This window comes from Saccopteryx leptura, chromosome 2 (genome assembly GCF_036850995.1).
Source record: "Saccopteryx leptura isolate mSacLep1 chromosome 2, mSacLep1_pri_phased_curated, whole genome shotgun sequence".
In the NCBI taxonomy this organism is placed as follows: Eukaryota; Metazoa; Chordata; class Mammalia; order Chiroptera; family Emballonuridae; genus Saccopteryx; species Saccopteryx leptura.
In genome coordinates, this window is record NC_089504.1 from 291,661,644 (window position 1) to 291,681,042 (window position 19,399).

The following is a 19,399-nucleotide window of genomic DNA, read 5'->3' on the forward strand; positions in this document are numbered from 1 at the left end:
GACAGTTTCTTGCTAATTTCCTAAATTCTCTGATGTAATTAACTTTCAATGGAAGTGTATTATAATATGTTTAACCACAATGACTATCAGCTAGAAATTTCTAATTTATTAAAGTTCTAAATAGCCTCGCCATTTTGAAATCAATTAATGAGATAAGTCAAAGACCACAAAACTTTCAGTTTACAAGTGATGGACAACGAATATTAGAAAATTTTCAGATTTTAATAAATGTGCTTTGTTCACAAATGTGAAAAAATACAAACACAAACATACAGTTTCAGGTATGCCACCTCTCACCACTTGGCAACTATGTTGTAAACCACTTGATGCTGAAAAACCCAACCAAATAATCATTTGTTTTTGAAACACCAATTTTTTTTTTTTTGGAAAATCCTGTTGTGAATGCATCAGAGGCCCCTTAACTTCTTTATATCCAAATGAAATAATTCTCAAGAGTACCTATACTAAGACAGCATGAGAGGCTCTATTAACTTTTCTTGTCATTCCATATATAATCTGGCACCAAGCCAGATGACTACTTATATTTTAACACTTATACATTGAATTGGCTTTGGTTGAATATGGATTAGTTTAAATTCTGTGTCAACCTAATTTGAATAAACTAAATTTACAGTAACAAATGATATTAATAAATTCAAACAAATTTATACTAAGTGGGAGTATAGGTTTTATAAAGAGATTTTTCTGTAAAGTACTACTTCAAATACATCATGCACACTTCAGAGCATAAGCAGAATCAATGTCTGTAAACAACCAGAAGAATTTATAGCACCAACATTTAACTCTAACACAAAGGCTGACTCCAAGGCAGTACAGTACTTACACTAGGTTCTCAAAAACACTGTTTTCATTTACTTTCAAAGCACTTTCATTGGTATATTTTTTTCTTTGCCATAAGATAGTACTTAGTCAAATCAAAGAAAACAATATGGTAAAAGAAGTATTACTAACAGTTTTGTGTTATCCTAAACAATGGTTTTTTTCTTCTTCATTTGGGGGAGCTTCAAGACTTGACCTGCAGTGCTTAATTGGAAAGAAAAGTCAATCTTAATCATTAAGGAATCTTATGCTATTGAAAGTAAAGGAAAAATTTCAAGTTACTTCTGGCATATTTGAGCAACCAATATTTATTGCATTTAGTTAACTGACTTTTTTTTAGGTTAATTACAATCTTATTACTTTCATTAATTCAGAATGTAAAATTTAATTGATATAATGGGTATACACACTCAACCATTTATATCTTAAAGGCTACACTTTGAATTTCTAAATCAAGTTTGACATACAAAGTTAACTACAGCAATTCACAATAAGCACAAAAACATCAGTTTTACCAGAGTAAATAAGTGCAGTTTATGAAATTTAGTATCAATTACTGAAAATACAAGTTCACACACACACACACACACACACATACATATACACACACACACGTACATTAACCATGAAATCTGAAACTGATATTTCAGTGCAAAAACCTCAGTATGAGGTAATTTTAATGTAAAAACCACTTGAAAAATAATCCACATAGTGGCACTCTTAAAAATGATAATTTACATGACAATTTCTGTTGATGACATGGACTAAATATTCTTAGCTATTTAAACTTAATCTTGTCTTGTTTGGACATATATTTCTTTTTAATCTTTTGCTTCTGATTCAGAAACACAGAAAGACATTTATCAATGTGAAAAGGGAAAATTCCTACAGCCAACTAATTAATGATTTACATTTTCAAAGAAAAATTTTCAGGTAGGCTTTAGCTAGAAATAAGAATACCGAAAGCTCAAAACCTTTTATGAGACTACTAACAGAGGGTTAATTTTATTTTTTTCTATAAAATTACAGACTTGTAGTGCAGCACCCCCTTAATGGAAAGGCAAGGAGCCTTTATGAAAGTGGGTCTAGATAAGATACAAGCTCTCTTACAAGTGCAAACCCTTTCACAAATGTGTTTCAGGTCAATATTGGGTATTATATTGTCCCTTGCTTAAAGAGAAAAATTTGTAAATGAATTATAAATTTAAAAAAGCAAAAGTGAATGCTCACAGTTAAATATATTTAACACCAAGGGCCGAATCAACGAGAAAGTTATGAAAATTCTACTTTGGCAATGGTGGTTTTTGTGCTGTGTTAATCAAATTATAATATATACTTTGGATGAAATATCTCCCCCAATGTCTGATGTTGCCAAATGAGTAAGAACAGGAAAAATACTACCATCAATTCCAAAAAGTTCAGGAAAATGCTGGATCATCAGACAAAACTAAACAGACAATGGCTTTCTGTAACAGATAACAATTTAGTTAGAAAAAAACAGAAGGGTATCACAAAATACTAAACCAGGCTATCTCTGTGATACATTTAACTTGTTAACCATCAAAGTGCAATCTATAGCTTTCTCATATCTTACAGTTTATCAATGCAATCATGTAAAGTCAATATTGAAAAGATGAATAAAAATACATAGTAAATTATGCTTTTTTTTCCACAATAACACTAAAAAGAAAAAGGTAGGTCTCTATAATATGAGTGCTAAATGCTAAAGTAACAGTGGTTTCTGCTATGACAGAGGTCAATCTGCATGAAACTTTAAGCTTTCTGTATAAGAATAAACTTTAAAATCCAGAAGTAGAAAAAAATAGCAAACTCTGTCAAACTTTGTATTTCTATGCAAACCAGGTTTTTAAGTATTGAGTTCGTATTAGTAGTTCTGATTAGTGTAAGCAATTAGTTTAGGAGTCTGGACTGAAAGAGCCTTTTGCTTTTATAATTAACTTAAAAGTAATATGGGATCTTCTAGCTCATAGAAAGGAATGGAGCTGGCTTGACTTTCTCCAGAATCTGAGTCATATGGAGCATCAGGGAGCTCTGTAAAACCATATGCCAGTTGTTCATCTTCTATATCTGATCGAACGTAGCAGGACGGGTTAGAATATTCCTCATCTTCTATACTGTTGAAATCTTGAGGAATATATAACATTCCTGGGTAGTTCCTACTAACCAAGTCACTTGTAGTTTTTAGGGATATTTTTCTAAATGCCATCAGATGCATATGTGAAAATTTTGAATACTTGAAACGTTTAAAGCCAAGGGACTCTATAGCAATCTTCCAGCTTTTCATCATCATAGCATGACGATTCTGATGGGAAGAATCAGGTGTGATGATAAGCAATAAACCATTTAACACTAACAGTTCATGGGCTTTCTTGCAGCAAATCCATCTCTGGTATGGTGATGGAAAATAAGAAAGAAGGAGAGAGAAAACAACCACATGGAAAAGTTCTCCAGGAAGAGAATCAATTGGGTTTTTCAGCTGCTTCAAAAAGGCATCTACAGCATCCTGTGCAAGCTGGAGGGGCTGCTGAAGCTGCAAGTTCAGGAAGTCACACTTGTATACACTCTGCAGAAAGAAAAAAAAAAGCAAGGCATACTACAATTCCAAAATAACTTCCACCTTATTACATAGAGTTGACACCAAACTATATCACAGCATTTCTATAGAATTGCTTTAATTATATACCTTTCCTTTCTAAATCATTCCTTTTGCACAAACTTATTCAACCAAAACTTTGTCACAAAAATCTCAAAGAATAAATCAGCCTAGAGATTTCTAATTGTCATTTAAAACGTGTATTTCTGTCTAAGAGTTATTTTGAAATTAGGAATATCTTTAAGCATATATATCATTTTAAAAAACAAGAGTTTATGTGAAATTTAATTTAGGTAGCAGTTAACAGAAATGACTTTTTTTTCTTTAAATAAATTTTTACTTTTCATACATATTTGACATACATTAGTTTCATGTGTACAACCCAGTGATTAGACATTATATAACTTACTAAATGATCACCTCAATAAATCTAGTACCATAGATATTGATATATACTGACTATATTCCATATTGCTGTACTTAACATCCCAGAGACTATTCTGTAACTACTAATTTGTACTTAATCCCTTAAACTTTATCACTTATCCCCCAAAACCCCTTTCCATCTGGCAACTGTCAAAATATTCTCTTATCTGTGAGCCTGTTTTCGTTCTGCTTGTTTACTTATTTTGTTTGTTTAGGTTCCACATATAAATGAAATAATTTGGCATTAACTTCCCTCTGACTTATTTCACTCAGCACAATACCCTCTGGGTCCATCCATGTTGCTGCAGATGCCAAGATTTCACACTTTTTACGGTTGAGTCATATTCCATTATATACAGGGTGGGCCAAAAATAGGTTTACAGTTGTTTGTATGTAAAATAATACAGTAATAAATAAATAATACTATAAGAATAAACGGTTTCATGTACCCAACACTGTAAATCTACTTTTGCCCAACTTTGTGTGTATGTACCACTTCTTTATCCATTCATTTATTGATGGACATTTAGGCTACTTCCATGTCATGGCTTTTGTAAATAATGCTGCAGTAAACATTCGGGATGTATATGTCTTTTTGAATGAGTGCTTTGGATTTCTTTGGATAAACACCCAGAAGTGGAACTACTGAGTAGTTCTCTGTCTCTTGTTACATACTCCTTTGTATTAAAATCTATTGTGTCTGGTATAAACATTGCTACCCTGCTTTTGCTTGTTTCCATTTTCATGAAAGACAGTCTGTGTGTGTCTTTTAATCTGAACTGAGTCTCTTGTAGACAGCATATGTGAGGGTCCTGTTTTCTTATCTATTCAGCCTCCATATATCTTTCGACTGGAGCATTTAATTCTTCTGCATTTAAAGTAATTGTTGATAGGTATGTATTTATTGCCACATTATTATGTTTAACTTTTTTTTCTTCTTTTTCTTAAAGAAGACACTTGAACATTTCATGTAATACTCGCTTGGTGGTGGTGAACTCCTTTAACTTCTTCTTGGGGAAGCTCTTTATCTGACCTTCAATTCTAAATGAGAGTTTGCTGTGCAAAGTAGAGTAATCTTAGCTGTAGTCTTGCTTTTCATCTCTTTGAATATTTGCCAGTCCCTTCCAGTTTGCAAAGTTTTTGTTTAGAAATCAGAAGACAGTCTTGTGGGAGCTCCGTTGTAAGTAACTGTCTTTCTCTGGCTGATTTTAAGATTAATTTTGTCTTTGACCTTTGCCACTTTAATTATGATGTGTCTTTGTGGGGGCCTCTTTGGTTTCATCTTGTTTGGGACTCTGTGCTTCCTGGACTTGTAAGTCTATTTATTTCACCAGGTTAGAAAATTTTTCTGTCATTTTCTTTCCCATATAGGTTTCCAACTTCTTACATTCTCTTTTCTCCTTCTGGCACCACCACGGTACAAACATTGGTATGCTTAAAATTGTCCCAGAGGCTCCTTACACTATCCTCATTGTTTTGGATTCTTCTTTCTTTTTGCTGTTCTGATTGGGTATTTTCTGCTTCCATATCTTCCAAATCTCTGATTTGATCCTCAGCTTCATCTGCTCCATTGTTGATTCCCTGTAATATATTCTTTACTTCAGTTAATACAGTCTTCATTTCTGACTGGTTATTTTTTGCTTTCTATCTCTTTATGTTTCCTATCTCATTGTTAAAATTCTCACTGAGATCACTTAGCATCCTTATAAGCAGTGTTTTAATCTTTGCATCTAATAGTTTGTCTCCCTCTCATTTTGGAAGCCTCCTGATGTTTGTTTCTATACGTTAGGTACAGCTGCTACATCTCCTGGGCTTGGTAGCATGGCCTTACATAGTAGTTGTCCTATAGTGGCCTAGTCTCCCTGATTACCTGAGCTTGGTGCTTTAAGTACAGCTCCTGCGTGGGTTGTGGACACCTTCCTGTTGTACTTGAGCCTTCATTGCTGTTGGCATGTCAGTAGCAGGAATTTATATACACACCAGTCTGCTATAAGGACTGGCTGTGACCATCATGGCGGATCAGCCCATCTCATAAAATAGGACTTACTTCAGTGGGGCTCTGGTGCCTGTGAGTCTACCTCTTGAGAGTGTTGCTTGAGGAGGTAGTGGGTGGTGCTTCGATGTGGTCTTAAGCTGTTTACCAGGTGTACTGGCTTGTGAGGCCTCCCAGGAGGTGCAAGCCAAGGTTAGCCACCACATGTGCCCTGTCTGAGGCAACCTGGCATGAGCTACAAAATGATCTGCAAATGGCTACCACTGTGCTCGGCTTGGAGGTACCCAATAGAGACCAAGGTGGGAACCAAGACGGACTGCCATTAATGCCAGGCCTGGTACCAATTAGCAAGAAGTATGGGGCATGCTGAGACCAGATGTTGTTACTCTGAGAGATTTTAGAAAAGCCTGAAGCATAATCCAAGACAGGGCATTTGTATGACAAAGTCACTGAAAAGGGCTTGGCTGGGCCCACAAGTTGGGTGAAGTGGGGTCTCAGGGAATCAGTAGAGCAGGGCAAATAGTTTTAGCCAGGTTGATGGAGTCTCAGATGTGGCAAATGCTTGCCTACTCTGTGGGAGGAGGGCTCAGAAAAGAAACAGTGGTCCCTGCCAGCAATTCTGTCCAGGAGAAAGCTGCCCCTTCAGTTCTTCAGTTCTTGTCCTGGTGCCAGACAACTGAGTTTCTCCCTATACATCCCTCGCACCTTTCATGCTGCTGCCCCAGCACTGAAGCTCAGTGAGTGAATCTGAGTAAGCCTATGTGTGGGCCCTTTAAGAGGAATGCTTGGTATTCCAGCTCCCTTCCATCTTACTGAGCCTCAATCCTGGTTTTTTTATTTATTTTTTTTATTCCTGAAGTGAGAAGTGGGGAGTAGAGATACAGACTCCTACATGCCCAACTAGGGGGTGATGCTCTGCCCATCTGGGGCATTGCTCGGTTGCAATTGGAGCCATTCTAGCGCCTGAGGTAGAGGTCATGGAGCCATCTTCAGCACCTGGATCAACTTTGCTCCAATGGAGCCTTGGCTGTGGGAGGGGAAGAGAGAGATAGAGAGAAAGGAAAGGGGAGAAGGTGGAGAAGCAGATGGGCACTTCTCCTGTGTGCCCTGGCCAGGAATCAAACCTGAGACTTCCACACGCTGGGCTGACACTCTACCACTGAGCCAACTGGACAGGGCAAATCCCCACTATTTTTTACAGCCAGAATTTATGGGGACGTTTCTTCCTGGCTCTAGAACCCTGGGCTGAGGGGTCTGGCATCAGGCTGGGAGCCCTTGCTCCTTAGGTTGTGACCTCTACAGCTGAGATATCCCTCCCAATTTTTATCCATCACATATGGGTACGGGATCAGTCTGTTCCAAGTCTCTGCTCTTGTACCAGTCCTGGTGTGGCTTCTTCTTTATGTCCTTAGTTGTATGACATCTGTTCAACTAGATCAGTGTTTTTCAATGGCCAGTCTGGGTCTTTCAGGAACTTTGTGCTGGTCTGTGAAAGAGTTAACCACCCTGATGATTATAGACTCAATGATCGTAAGTTGAATTCGCTTACACTCAAGGTGAGTTCTGCCTTAGCAGTCCCCAAAATAATTCTGTTTTCACTGGTCCCCAGGTGTAAAAAGTTTGAAAACCACTGAGCTGAATTTCAGGTGGTTCTGACTGGTCGTTATTCAGTAGTTTGGTTGTAATTTTGATGTAGTTGTGGGAGGATGCAAGTACCATGTTTACTTATGCTGCTCTTTGACCCCAGGCATGGTTTATCTCTGAACTCAGTCATCTTTATAGTCACTTCAACATTTACAGTTACCAAAACAGGCTGATATGAAAACATTTCTTAAATAAGAAATAAAGATGAATCAAAGAAGTCAAAGGAACATTATAAATTTTAAAAGCATAATAGCAAAACATTTTTAAGGTCATGAAAAACATCTTTTAAACTATTAACTTTAACATGCCAAAAGCAATTTTAATATTATATTTATTCTAGTAAAAAGTTAAGGCCTGGTTTGAAACAACTAACAATAAATTTAAGTTAGATAAATGAATGAACAGCATCACATTATTTGCTGAATATTAAAACTCTATGGGGCCCTGGCCGGTTGGCTCAGCGGTAGAGCGTCGGCCTAGCGTGCGGAGGACCTGGGTTCGATTCCCGGCCAGGGCACACAGGAGAGGCACCCATTTGCCTCTCTACCCCTCCGCCGCACTTTCCTCTCTGTCTCTCTCTTCCCCTCCCGCAGCCAAGGCTCCATTGGAGCAAAGATGGCCCGGGCGCTGGGGATGGCTCTGTGGCCTCTGCCTCAGGCGCTGGAGTGGCTCTGGTCGCAACATGGCGACGCCCAGGATGGGCAGAGCATCGCCCCCTGGTGGGCAGAGCATCGCCCCTGGTGGGCGTGCCGGGTGGATCCCGGTCGGGCGCATGTGGGAGTCTGTCTGACTGTCTCTCCCTGTTTCCAGCTTCAGAAAAATGAAAAAAAAACAAAAAAAAAAAACAAACTCTATGGGAATGATCTAGAATAAAAAAGCAATTTGAAAATTAGATAAAATTAGTTACACTTATCATATAACAAAAGTTATTAATTAATACAGATTTGTGTTGAGTCCCTAGTTCCTCATTCCTGTTAGTGAGTAAACAAGCTGGTCACATAATCATCTGAACTACCTATTAGGGAAACTGATATATAAAGTACTATTACATAGAAAAAGATACTTGTTTTTCTTCTTTCCTTCTTTTTTAAGATTTTACTTATTGATTTTACACAGAGAGGAGGGCAGGGAGCTAGAAGCATCAACTCATAGTTGTTTCACTTTTGTTCATTGATTAATTGTCATATGTGCTCTGACCAGGCAGGCCCAGGGTTTCAAAACGGTGACCTCAGTGTTCCAGGTCAAATACTTTATTCATTGTGCCACCACAGGCCAGGTTCCTTTACTTTTATTGGATAGCTTTATTAAAATATAACGAACATATAAACTAAAGTATAACACAATGAACATATTTAAAGTATACACTTTTTTTTTGTGACAGAGAGAGAGACAGACAGACAGGAAGGGAGAGAAATGAGAAGCATCAATTCTTCATTGCATCAACTTAGTTGTTCATTGACTGCTTTCTCACATGTGCCTTGACCGGGGAGCTACAGCAGAGTGAGTGACCCCTTGCTCAAACCAGCGACCTTGGGTTCAAGCTGGTGAGCTTTGCTCAAACCAGATGAGCCTGAGCTCAAGCTGGCAACCTTGGGGTTTCAAACCTGGGTCCTCTGCATCCCAGTCCGATGCTCTATCCACTGGTCAGTCATAAAGTGTACACTTTTGATAAATTTTGACACTTAGTTATTGTAAAACCACTGCCACAATCAAGTTAATGGAAACATGCAATACCCCTCCAAATTTCCCTTGTGCCCTTGATAATCCCTTTGTTGCACCCTCCTTGTTCCTTCACTGATGTGATTTCTATCACTATAGATTAATTTGAATTCCCAGAATTTGACATGAATGGAGTAATACAGACTAATCTACTCTTATTTTCCTTGGCTTCTTTCACATAGCACAATTATTTTGAGATTCATCCTTTTTTTTTTTTTTTGCATGTATTGATAGTTTATTCCTTTTTCATAGCTGAGGCTTTCTACTGGATCAAGACTATAACACAGTTTATCCATACAATGTTTATAAATGTCTAGATTGTACCTACTTTTTTGGCTATTACAACTCAAGCTTCTATGAATACTCTTGTTTCTGTTTGATTGGACATGATTTCATTTATCTTGGGTAAATATCCAGAAAAAGGATGGCTAGATCAGATAGTAGGTGTATATTTAACTGTTAAAGAAACTTCAAACTTGTCCTTTTTTTTTCTTTACAGAGTCAGAGAGAGGGACAGACAGACAAAGGGAGAGACATGAGAAGCATTAATTCTTCCTTGAGGCACCTTAGTTGTTCATTGATTGCTTTCTCATATGTGCCTAGACTGGGGGGCTACAGCAGAGTGAGTGACCCCTAGCTCAAGCCAGCGACCTTGGGCTTCAAGCAAGCAACCTTTGCCTCAAGCCAGAGAGCATGGTGTCATGTCTATAATCTCATGCTGAGGCCGGTGACTCGTGCTCAAGCTGGATGAGCCCAAGCTCAAGCCTGCGACCTCGAGGTTTCGAACCTGTGTCCTCCAAGTCCCAGTCCGACGCTCTATGCACTGTGCCACCGCCTGGTCAGGCCAAACTTGTCTTTAAAAGCAGTTATGCAGTTTTACATTCCTACCAGAAGTATATGAAAGTTACAGTTTCTTGAAATCCTTATCAATACTTGGTATGGCCAAATTTTAGTCATTGTAATAAGTGTCTAGTAGTTTTTACCATGTTTTTAATTTGATTTTTCCTAATGAGTCACGATGTACTTATTTCCTATCTAAGTATCTTCTTTGGTAAAGTTTAAATCCTTTACTCAATTAAAAATATTTGGGTTGCTTTAAATTAAAAATAAAAACATTTTTGTTATTTATGAGTTTCACAGTTTTTTAATCTGGATATAAAAGTATCAAAGTAGATATATGACTTGAAAATATTTTCTCTTAGATTGTGGCTTGTTGTCTTTTCATTCTCTTATCAGTGTCTTTTTTTTTGACAGAGACAGAGTCAGAGAGAGAGACAGGGACAAACAGGAAGGGAGAGAGATGAAAAGCATCAATTCTTCGTTGCGGCATCTTAGTTGTTCGTTGATTGCTTGTTCATTGATTGTTTTCTCGTATGTGCCTTGATGAGGGAGGAGGGGCTACAGCAGAGCGAGTGACCTCTTACTCAAGCCAGCGACCTTGGGCTCAAGCCAGTGACCTTCGGCTTCAAGCTAGCAACCTTTGGGCTCAAGCCAGCGACCATGGGTCATGTTTATGATATTACGTTCAAGCCAGTGACTCCATGCACAAGCTGGTGATGTCATGCTCAAGTGGGATGAGACCTCACTCAAGCCAGCGACCTTGGGGTTTTAAACCTGGGTCCTCTGTGTCCCAGTCCGATGCTCTATCCACTGTGCCACTGCCTGGTCAAGCTTAACAGTGTCTTTTAAAGAACAGAAGTTTTTAAAACTTGAGAAAGCCAATTTATCAATTAGTTCTTTCATGGACTGTTTTTGGTGTCATTCTAAGAAATTTTTTCCTAGTCCAACGTCACAAATATTTTCTTTGATGCTTTCTTCTAGAAGCTTTATACCTTTAAGTTTTTTATTTAGGTCTATGATCCATGTGACTTCATTTTTGTGAATGGTTGAGGTAAAGACTGAAGTTTTTTCTTATGCATATCTAATGGCTCCAATCACCATTTGTTGAAAAGACTATGCTTTCCATCTTGGTTGAAAATCAGTAGTCCATAAGTTTGGCCCTATTTGTGAACCCTGTTATATTTCATCAATAAGATAATCTTAATTATTGTTGCTTTAAAATAAAATTTGAAAACAGGTTGAGAAAATTGCCTTCAATTTCTTCTGAGAGTTTTATTAGAAAAGAATAGTTAAATTTTTGTCAAATGATTGTAACTATTGAGATAATCTTTTTCAGTGTATTACTTAGGTGAAAAGATTATTTTTTGAACATTAAGCCAATCTTGCACTGCTAGAATAAACCAAGCATAGCCTTTGGAGGCAAAGAAAGCAGCGTTGAAAGGTGTCCACAGCCAAACACACAAAAAAGATTTGCACATCACCCACTTTCCAATGGCTGAAGACACTTGAGGCTCCAAAGGCAGCCTAAATATCCTTGGAAGAGCATCCCTAGGAGAAACAAGCTTGACCACTACGCCATCATCAAGTCTTACCCACCTCCCTCCCCACCAACTACCAAGTCAGTCATGAAGAAGACAGAAGACAACAATACACTTATGTTCATTGTGGATGTCAAGGCCAACTAGCACAAGATCAAACAGGCTGTGAAGAAGTTCTATGACATTGATATGGCCAAGGTCAATACCCTGATCAGTCCTGATGAAGAGAAGATAGCATACGTTTAACTGGCTCCTGACTATGATGCTTTAAATGTTGCCAACAAAATTTAGATAAGCTAAACTGAGTCTAGCTGGATAATTAAAAATATAAAAAATTTACACTATAAAAACAACTCATGGGGTCAATTTTATATACATCACCTGTAGATTGCATTGTGTGCTTATCACTCAAAGTTTAGTCTTTTGTCACTATATATTTTACTTCTCTTCATCCAACCCTGCCCCAGTTCCCCTCAGACACCTTACTATTGTCTATGTCTATGAGTTTGTTTGTTTTTTTTTTTTTTTCTATTTTACTTTCTGTTTAGTAGCTCACATTGAGTGGCATGATATGGTTCTTGTCCTTTGTAATCTCACTTAGCATGATACCCTCAAGATCCATCCATGTGACTGCAAATGGCAAAATTTCATCCTTTTTTCTTGCTTAGTATCCCATTGTATACATGAACCATATCTTCTTTATACAATTATCCATCAAAGAAAACTTAGGTTGTTTCCATGTCATGGCTACTGTGAATAATGCTTCAATGAACACAGGAGTACAAATTACTTCATGAAAAAATGTTTTGCAAAATTTTCACATTTTCACATGCTAAACCACATGGAAGCTCTATTTTTAACTTTTTGAGAACCCTCCATATTGTTTTGTACAGTGGCTGTACCAATTTACATTCCCAACAGTACTGTACAAGGGTTCCTTTACTTCCACTTCTCTCCAACAGTTATTTCTTGTCTTGTTGATAAAGGCCATTCTGATAGGTGTGAGGTGCTATCTCATTGTGGTATTCATTTGCATTTCCCCTATAGCTAGTGAATTTGAAGATCTTTTTATATATTTGTTGTCTTCTTTTAAATTTTTTTATTAATTTTAACTTATTGTGTTAACATGGATTCAAGTGTCCCACTCAATATATAATAACTACCTTATCCCCACTTCCTTGTCCTCCATTACACCCCCTTTGCCCCCCTCTACCTGACTCTCTCTCCCCTTCCCTCTGGGATTTGCTATCCTGTTATCTGTATCTATGTGTTATCTGTTGTCTTATATATTTGCACATCTTCTTGGGAAAAGTATCTGTTCAGATCCTCTACTCATTTTTAAAATGGGTATTTCAGTTGTTTTTTTTTTTTTTCTTTTTGGTTGATTTATATAATTCTTTATGAATTTTGGATATTAGCCCCTTATGAAAGGTATTGTTTGCAAATATTTTCTTCCATTTGGTTAGTTGCCTTTTTGTTTGGTTGATGGTCTATTTTGCTATGAAGAAGCAAGTTTGAGGTAGTCCCACTAATTTAACTTTTTTTCCCCTTGCCTTTAGGATCTAGTTCAGAAAAAGCTCTCTGAGACCAATGTCCATAAATTTAATACCTATGGTATTTTCTATGTATTTTATTGTCTTAGGTCTCATATTTAGGACTGGAATCTTTTTTGAGTTCATTTTTGTAAATGGACTTAGATAGCTGTCTAGTTTCATTCTTTTGCACATGGCTTACCAATTTTCCCAATGCCCTTTATTGAAGAGGATTTCTTTTTCTCCATTATATGTTTTGGGTTCCTTTGTCAAAAATTAGTTGCCCAAATGTGGATTTATGTCTGATCTCTTCATTTGTGTTACTGGTATATGTGTCTTTCTGCAAATATACTGTTTTGATTGTTGTAACTCTGCAGTATAATTTGACATCAGGAAGTGAGAGATACATGCAGTATCTCACTATTTTTTTTTTAAAATCAGGATTGCTTTGGCTGTTTGTGATCTTTTGTGGTTTCATACAAATTTGAAGACTTTATTTGAAAAATACCATTGGGATTTTGATGGAGATTGCATTAAATCTGTATATTGCCTTAGGTATATGTCTATTTTAACTATGTTGACTTCTAATCCATGAACATGTAGTATATCTTTCTGTTTCTTTGTATCTTCTTCAATTACTTTCAATAGTATCTTGTGGTTTACAGTGTATAGGTTATTCACATCCTTTGTTAAGCTTATTCCGAGGTATTTTATCCATTTTGTTGTGATTGCAAATGGGATTGTTTCCTTAATTTTTTCCTGATATTTTAGCATACAGGAATGCAATGCATTTTTAATTATCTTTCTTTCTCTCTCTCTTTTATGGTGAGAGGAGAAGACATGCACCCCAACCAGGATCCATCCAGTAATGCCATCTAGGGCCAATGCTCAAGTACTGAGCTATTTTTAGCACCTGAGGCCAATGTGCTCGGACCAACTGAGCTATCTCCTTAGTGCCTGGAACCACGGTCAAACCAATCAAGCCATTGGCTGTGGGAGGGGAAGAGGGAGAGAAAGGAGGAAGAAAGGGGGAGAGAAGCAGATAGTTGCTTCCCCTATGTGCCCTGACAGGGAATTGAACCTGGGATGCCAGGTCAATGCTCTATCCACTAACTGAACCACCTACTAGGGCTGCAATGCATTTTTATACACTGATTTTGTATCCTGCATTTTTATTGTATTGGCTTACAAGTCTTTTTGGTAGAATCTTTAGGTTTCCAACATATAGACTCATATCATGTGCAAAAAGTCACAATTCAACTTCTTCAAATCCAATTTGGATGCTTTTTTTTTTTCCTTTCTGCAACCTGATAGTTTGGGCTAGAACTTTCAGTGCTAAGTTGAATAATAGTGGTTAGAGGGGGAATCCTTGTCTTGTTCCTGATCTTAGAGGAAAAGCTTTCAGTTTTACTTTCCTTCTGTACTCGTTTTATGAAGTATTTCAAACATAAATGGATATTGTACATTGCCAATTGCTTTTTCTGTACCTAGTCACGATTACTATTTTTTCTTTTGTTACTGTGGTGTATCATATTGCTGATTTGCATATGGTGTACATCTTGCATCCCTGGGATGAACCTCACTTGATTGTGATGCATTATCTTTTAATGTATGGTTGCATTTTATTTGCTAGTATTTTGTTTAGGGTTTTTGTGCTTGCCAGAGATATTGGCCTGTAGTTTTTATTGTCACCTTTGCTAGGTCTTAGTATTAGGGTATTGTGGGCCTCATAAAATGAGTTTGAAAGCATTCCCTCTCCTTCAGTTTTTTGGGAAGAGTTTGAGGAGAAGTATTAAATCTTCTTAAGAGTGTCTAGTAAATCTGCTAGTGAAGCCATCTGGTCCTGGTATTATTTTGGGGGAAGTTTTGCTGACTGCTTCATTTAAAATTTTTCACTTCTCATGATTCAACCTTGGAAGGCTATATATTTCTAAGAACTTGGCCATTTCTTCTAGCCTTTCACCATACTCTTGCATGATCCTTTGCATTTCTGTGGTGTCCAGTGTAACCTCTCTTCTTTCATTTCTGACTTAGTTTGAGTGCTTTCTCTTTCCTCCTTAATGAAATCTATCCTGACCTTTGTCAGTTTTATTAATTTTTTCAAAGAACCAGCTCTTTGTTGCTATAAACTTTGCTGATTACCATTTTTGCTGCATTCTAAAAATTAATATATATTATATTGTCATTCTCATTTGTCTCTTTTTATCTTTTGATTTATTTATTTCTTTTTTGACCCAGCATGTTGTTTAATCTCCATATATTAGGTTTTTTCCAACTTTCTCTTTTTGCAGTTGATTTCCAGTTTCAAAGCGTTGTTGCTGGTGAATATTGCTTAGTATGATTTCAATCTTCTAAAATTTGTTGAGGCTACTTTTGTGCCCAACATATGTTCTATCCTTGAGAATGTTCCATGTGTACTAGAAAAGAATGTATATTCTGGTGTTCTTGGATGAAAATCTATGCAAATATAGATTATATCCATTTGGTTGAATGTGTCACTTAAGGTCAAAATTCCTTATTGATTTTCTCTTTGGATGATCTATCCATTGTTGTCAATGGGGTATTTAGGTCCTTTAGTATACTGTACTTTTGTCAAGTTTTCCCCTTTAAGCTTGTTAACAATTACTTTATATAATTTGGTGCTCCTGGATTATGTGTATATATATTAATAAGTGTTATATAAATATTTTCCTGATGTATTATCCTATTTATCAGTATAAAAGTCCATCTTTGTCTCTTTTTAAATTTTCATCTTGAAACCTATTTTTACAGATATAAATGCAATGAAACACTTTTCTCTGGATGCCATTTCTTGGAGTATCATCTTCTATCTCTTCACTTTGAGTCTATGTTGTCTTTGTAGCTGAAATGAGTATCCTGAAGATATCATATAGTTGAGTCTCAATTAATTCGTCCACTACTCTTTTGATGAGAGCGCTCAGTCCCTTTCTGTATAGGGTGATTATTGATATATGGGGGCTTCCTATCGTCAGTTTATCTTTTGTTTTCTGGTTGTTCTGTTTCTCCATTATTTATTTTCCTTTGTGTTTCTGTCTCCTGTTTTAGTTATGTGGTATTATATGATTTTATCCCCTGTTCCTCTTTAAAAAAAAATTCCCCATTGATTTGAGAAGGGGGAGGGGAGAAAAGAGAGAAGCACCAACTCACTGTTTCACTAACTTGTTTCATTTAGTTGTGTATTCATTCTCATACCTTAACCGGGCATTGAACCTGTGAGCTCTGACACTCTGGGTGGACGTTTTATCCATTCAACCAGGGACCCATTTGCTCTTTTTTATGTTACATGTGTCAGTTCTAGTTTTTTGTTTTCTGGTTACCATTAGCTTTATGCAAAAAAGTTTTCTATGTACAAAAATCCTTTTTCTTCTGATTGCATTATTAACTTGGGCAACTTCACTCCTATTTCCCCTTCCTTTTTATGTTTTTGTTTTCACAAATTATCCATTTTTGTGCTGTGAGTTCATTTCCAAATTGCAGAAGCTCTGTTCTTTTTTAAAAATGCCTTTACCTCCTTTAACCTTTATGTTATACTTTAGTATTTAAAACCAATTCTGAACAAGGGTTGCAATTTCCTGTTTCTTCTGTCTGTCATCTTACTCAACTTTGTATCCTTTTGTCTTTTTGTTTCAGGAAGAAAAACCTTTCAGTATAATCTCTAATGTTAATCTTGTGGTGTTAAATTTCCTCAGTTTTTTTTTGGGGGGGGAGGTTGGTGGAGGTAGGGTCTGGGAAAGCCTTTGTTTCTCCTTCATATCTAAAGTTAACTTTGCTGATATATCATTCTTGGCCAACAGAGTTCTCTCTTTCAATATTTTGAGAAATTTTATTCCACTCTCCTATCTTGTAGGGTTTCTCCTGACAAAAAAATCTGATGGTAATATAATGGGGTTTCATTAATGGGGCACAGTCTTTTCCCTGGATGCCTTGAGAATTCTTTGTCATTAACTTTTGAGAGTTTTGGAGGTCTCAATTCAAAACTGAGATAATTAGGTGTTCTGCTAACTCAGTGGTAGTTAACCTGGTCCCTACCGCCCACTAGTGGGTGTTCCAACTTTCATGGTGGGCGGTAGCGGAGCAACCAAATTATAAATAAAAAGATAGATTTAACTATAGTAAGTTTTTTTATAAAGATTTATTCTGCCAAACTTAGCGAAAATCTGTCATAAAGTACTTGGTAAGTAATTATTATTATATGCTTTAACTTGCTGTAACTCTGCTTTATAAATTTTATAAAGTAAAGTTACTTCCCTACTTTATAAATCACCATTACTGTGGAACCAGTGGGCGGTTAGAAAATTTTACTACTAACAGAAATACAAAAGTGGGCGGTAGGTATAAAAAGGTAGACTACCTCTGTGCTAACTTCTTAAATTCCAAGGTCCAGCTCTTTCTATAAGTTTGGGATGCTCTCTTCTATTATTTGTTTGAACAGGCTCTCTGTTCCCTTCTCCGTCTCTTCTTTTATATCCTTCATTTTTATATTGCTCTTTATAATGGAGTCAGGTAGTTCTAGCAGAGATCTTTCTTTTTTCTTTACTCTCAATTCCCCCTCTTCTTCCACCTGAGTCATATGTACATTTCTATCTTAAAGATCACTAATTCCTTCTTCCATATCCTCTGCTCTATTTCCTAAACTCTCTAATTCATTCTTTATCTTATTAATTGAATTCTTCGGCTTCAAAAGTCGTGTGGTTCCTTTCAACAGTTTCAGTGTCTTGGATAAAGTACTCCTTTTTGTTTGTTGATTTTATTTCTGGGCTCAAAAAACTGCCTTTGTGAGTTTTCTTGTATCTCTTGAAGATTTTCTTGTATTTTTGTTTATTCAGAACAGCAAGTGATCTTGAATTCTCTATCATTTAAATTACAATATTCCATGTCTTTGAGTTTATTTTCTAGAAGTTTTTCATTTTCTTTCTGATCTACCTTGTTACCCTGGTTGTTTATGAAACTTGATGTGTTAATTACCTGCTTTTGAAAGTATTTGCCTTTAATACTTTAGCAGATTGATAAGTAGAGTTCTTTCTCTTGTTTTCCAGTAGATTGTGCTAAACTGCAAATTTTGTTTTCTCTTACCTGCATGACTGGGACTTCTGGAGTTCTGTCAGATGGTGTTCCTTCGGGGTGGAAAATGCCCTGTATTACCCCAGAAGGTAGGCTTCCCTTCTATATGTGGTCACCTTAGTCTCAGGGTACCACCTGCATGGTGGTGTGTGGCCAGTGATGGAAATCTAGGTCTATGAGTTCCTGGCTCTGCTTTCCTGCAGTCAGAAGCGGTCACAAGCCCTGCACTATTTGAAGTGTCCCTGCTGCTTCTACCAGGTTCTACCACAATGGATGGGGGAGGTGGGCTGGCATATATCTGTACCTTCACTCTTTTTTCTTAAGTGAGAGGAGGGGAGACAGAAAGACTCCTGCATGCGTCCCAACCAGGATCCAGATCAACCTGGCCAGACCCGTCTGAGGCCAATGCTCTAATCAACCAAGCTATCCTCAGTGCCCGGTGATGCTTGAAACAATGCAGTCATTGGCTCCGAGAGAAGAGAGAGAGAAAGGGTAGTGGGAGGGTAAGAGAAGCAGATGGTTGTGTCTCATGTGTGCCCTGACCAGAGTCCAACTAGGAGGTCCACTCCATCCACTGAGCCAACTGACCAGGGCCTGGCTTCATTCTTTTTCTGGGTTCAGCTCAAATGAATATAGGCCACCAGTTAAAATGTTGTTTCTGCCCTTTACAACTTGCCTCCACTGCTGCTGCCTCTGCTGGAATTGGCAGGCTACTGAAAGGTGAGAGGGAAAGACTTGTGTATCTGTGGCTTTGTTTCTTTTTCCTTGGTGATTGTGGCTGCTTGACAGCGGTGCCACCTTTGCATCACTTCTTCGCCGCTGTCCTTCAGTTCAGCCTCAAAGTACACTAGCCTCTGGTCTGCCAAAATGGGGTTGCACTCCTATTCCACTACTACAGCACCTGTTGGGGCTGCAGCAATTGCTGGACTGCCTCTGTAGCTCCCTTCTCTATCCTCCCTGCCCCCATAACTCTCCTGTTCAGTCCTACAGCTCACCTGCAGATGTATCAGAAATTTCATGTTGAGCAGGGAATCGTTTGATGAATTACTTTGTTCAACCTACTGTATCTTTAAGGAAAGACTAAGAGGTTTTTTTATGCTGCAATGATGCTGACATCACTCTCAATTTTCTCTTCTTTTTCTGAAAGTTTTTAAAATTTTATTTATATCAT

The 19,399-nt window shown here is 37.3% G+C and overlaps 1 protein-coding gene across 1 annotated transcript in view; it reads right to left on the reverse strand.

Annotated features, from left to right (window-relative positions):
• Positions 1-203: 203 nt before the first annotated feature.
• BMT2 (base methyltransferase of 25S rRNA 2 homolog) overlaps positions 204-19,399 on the reverse strand; it is a 168,906-nt gene continuing 149,710 nt past the window's right edge. The window contains exon 5 of the mRNA XM_066362511.1: positions 204-3,424. Within this exon, the coding sequence (XP_066218608.1) occupies positions 2,795-3,424 (630 nt within the window). The 3' untranslated portion in view covers positions 204-2,794. The remainder of the gene's footprint in view (positions 3,425-19,399) is intronic.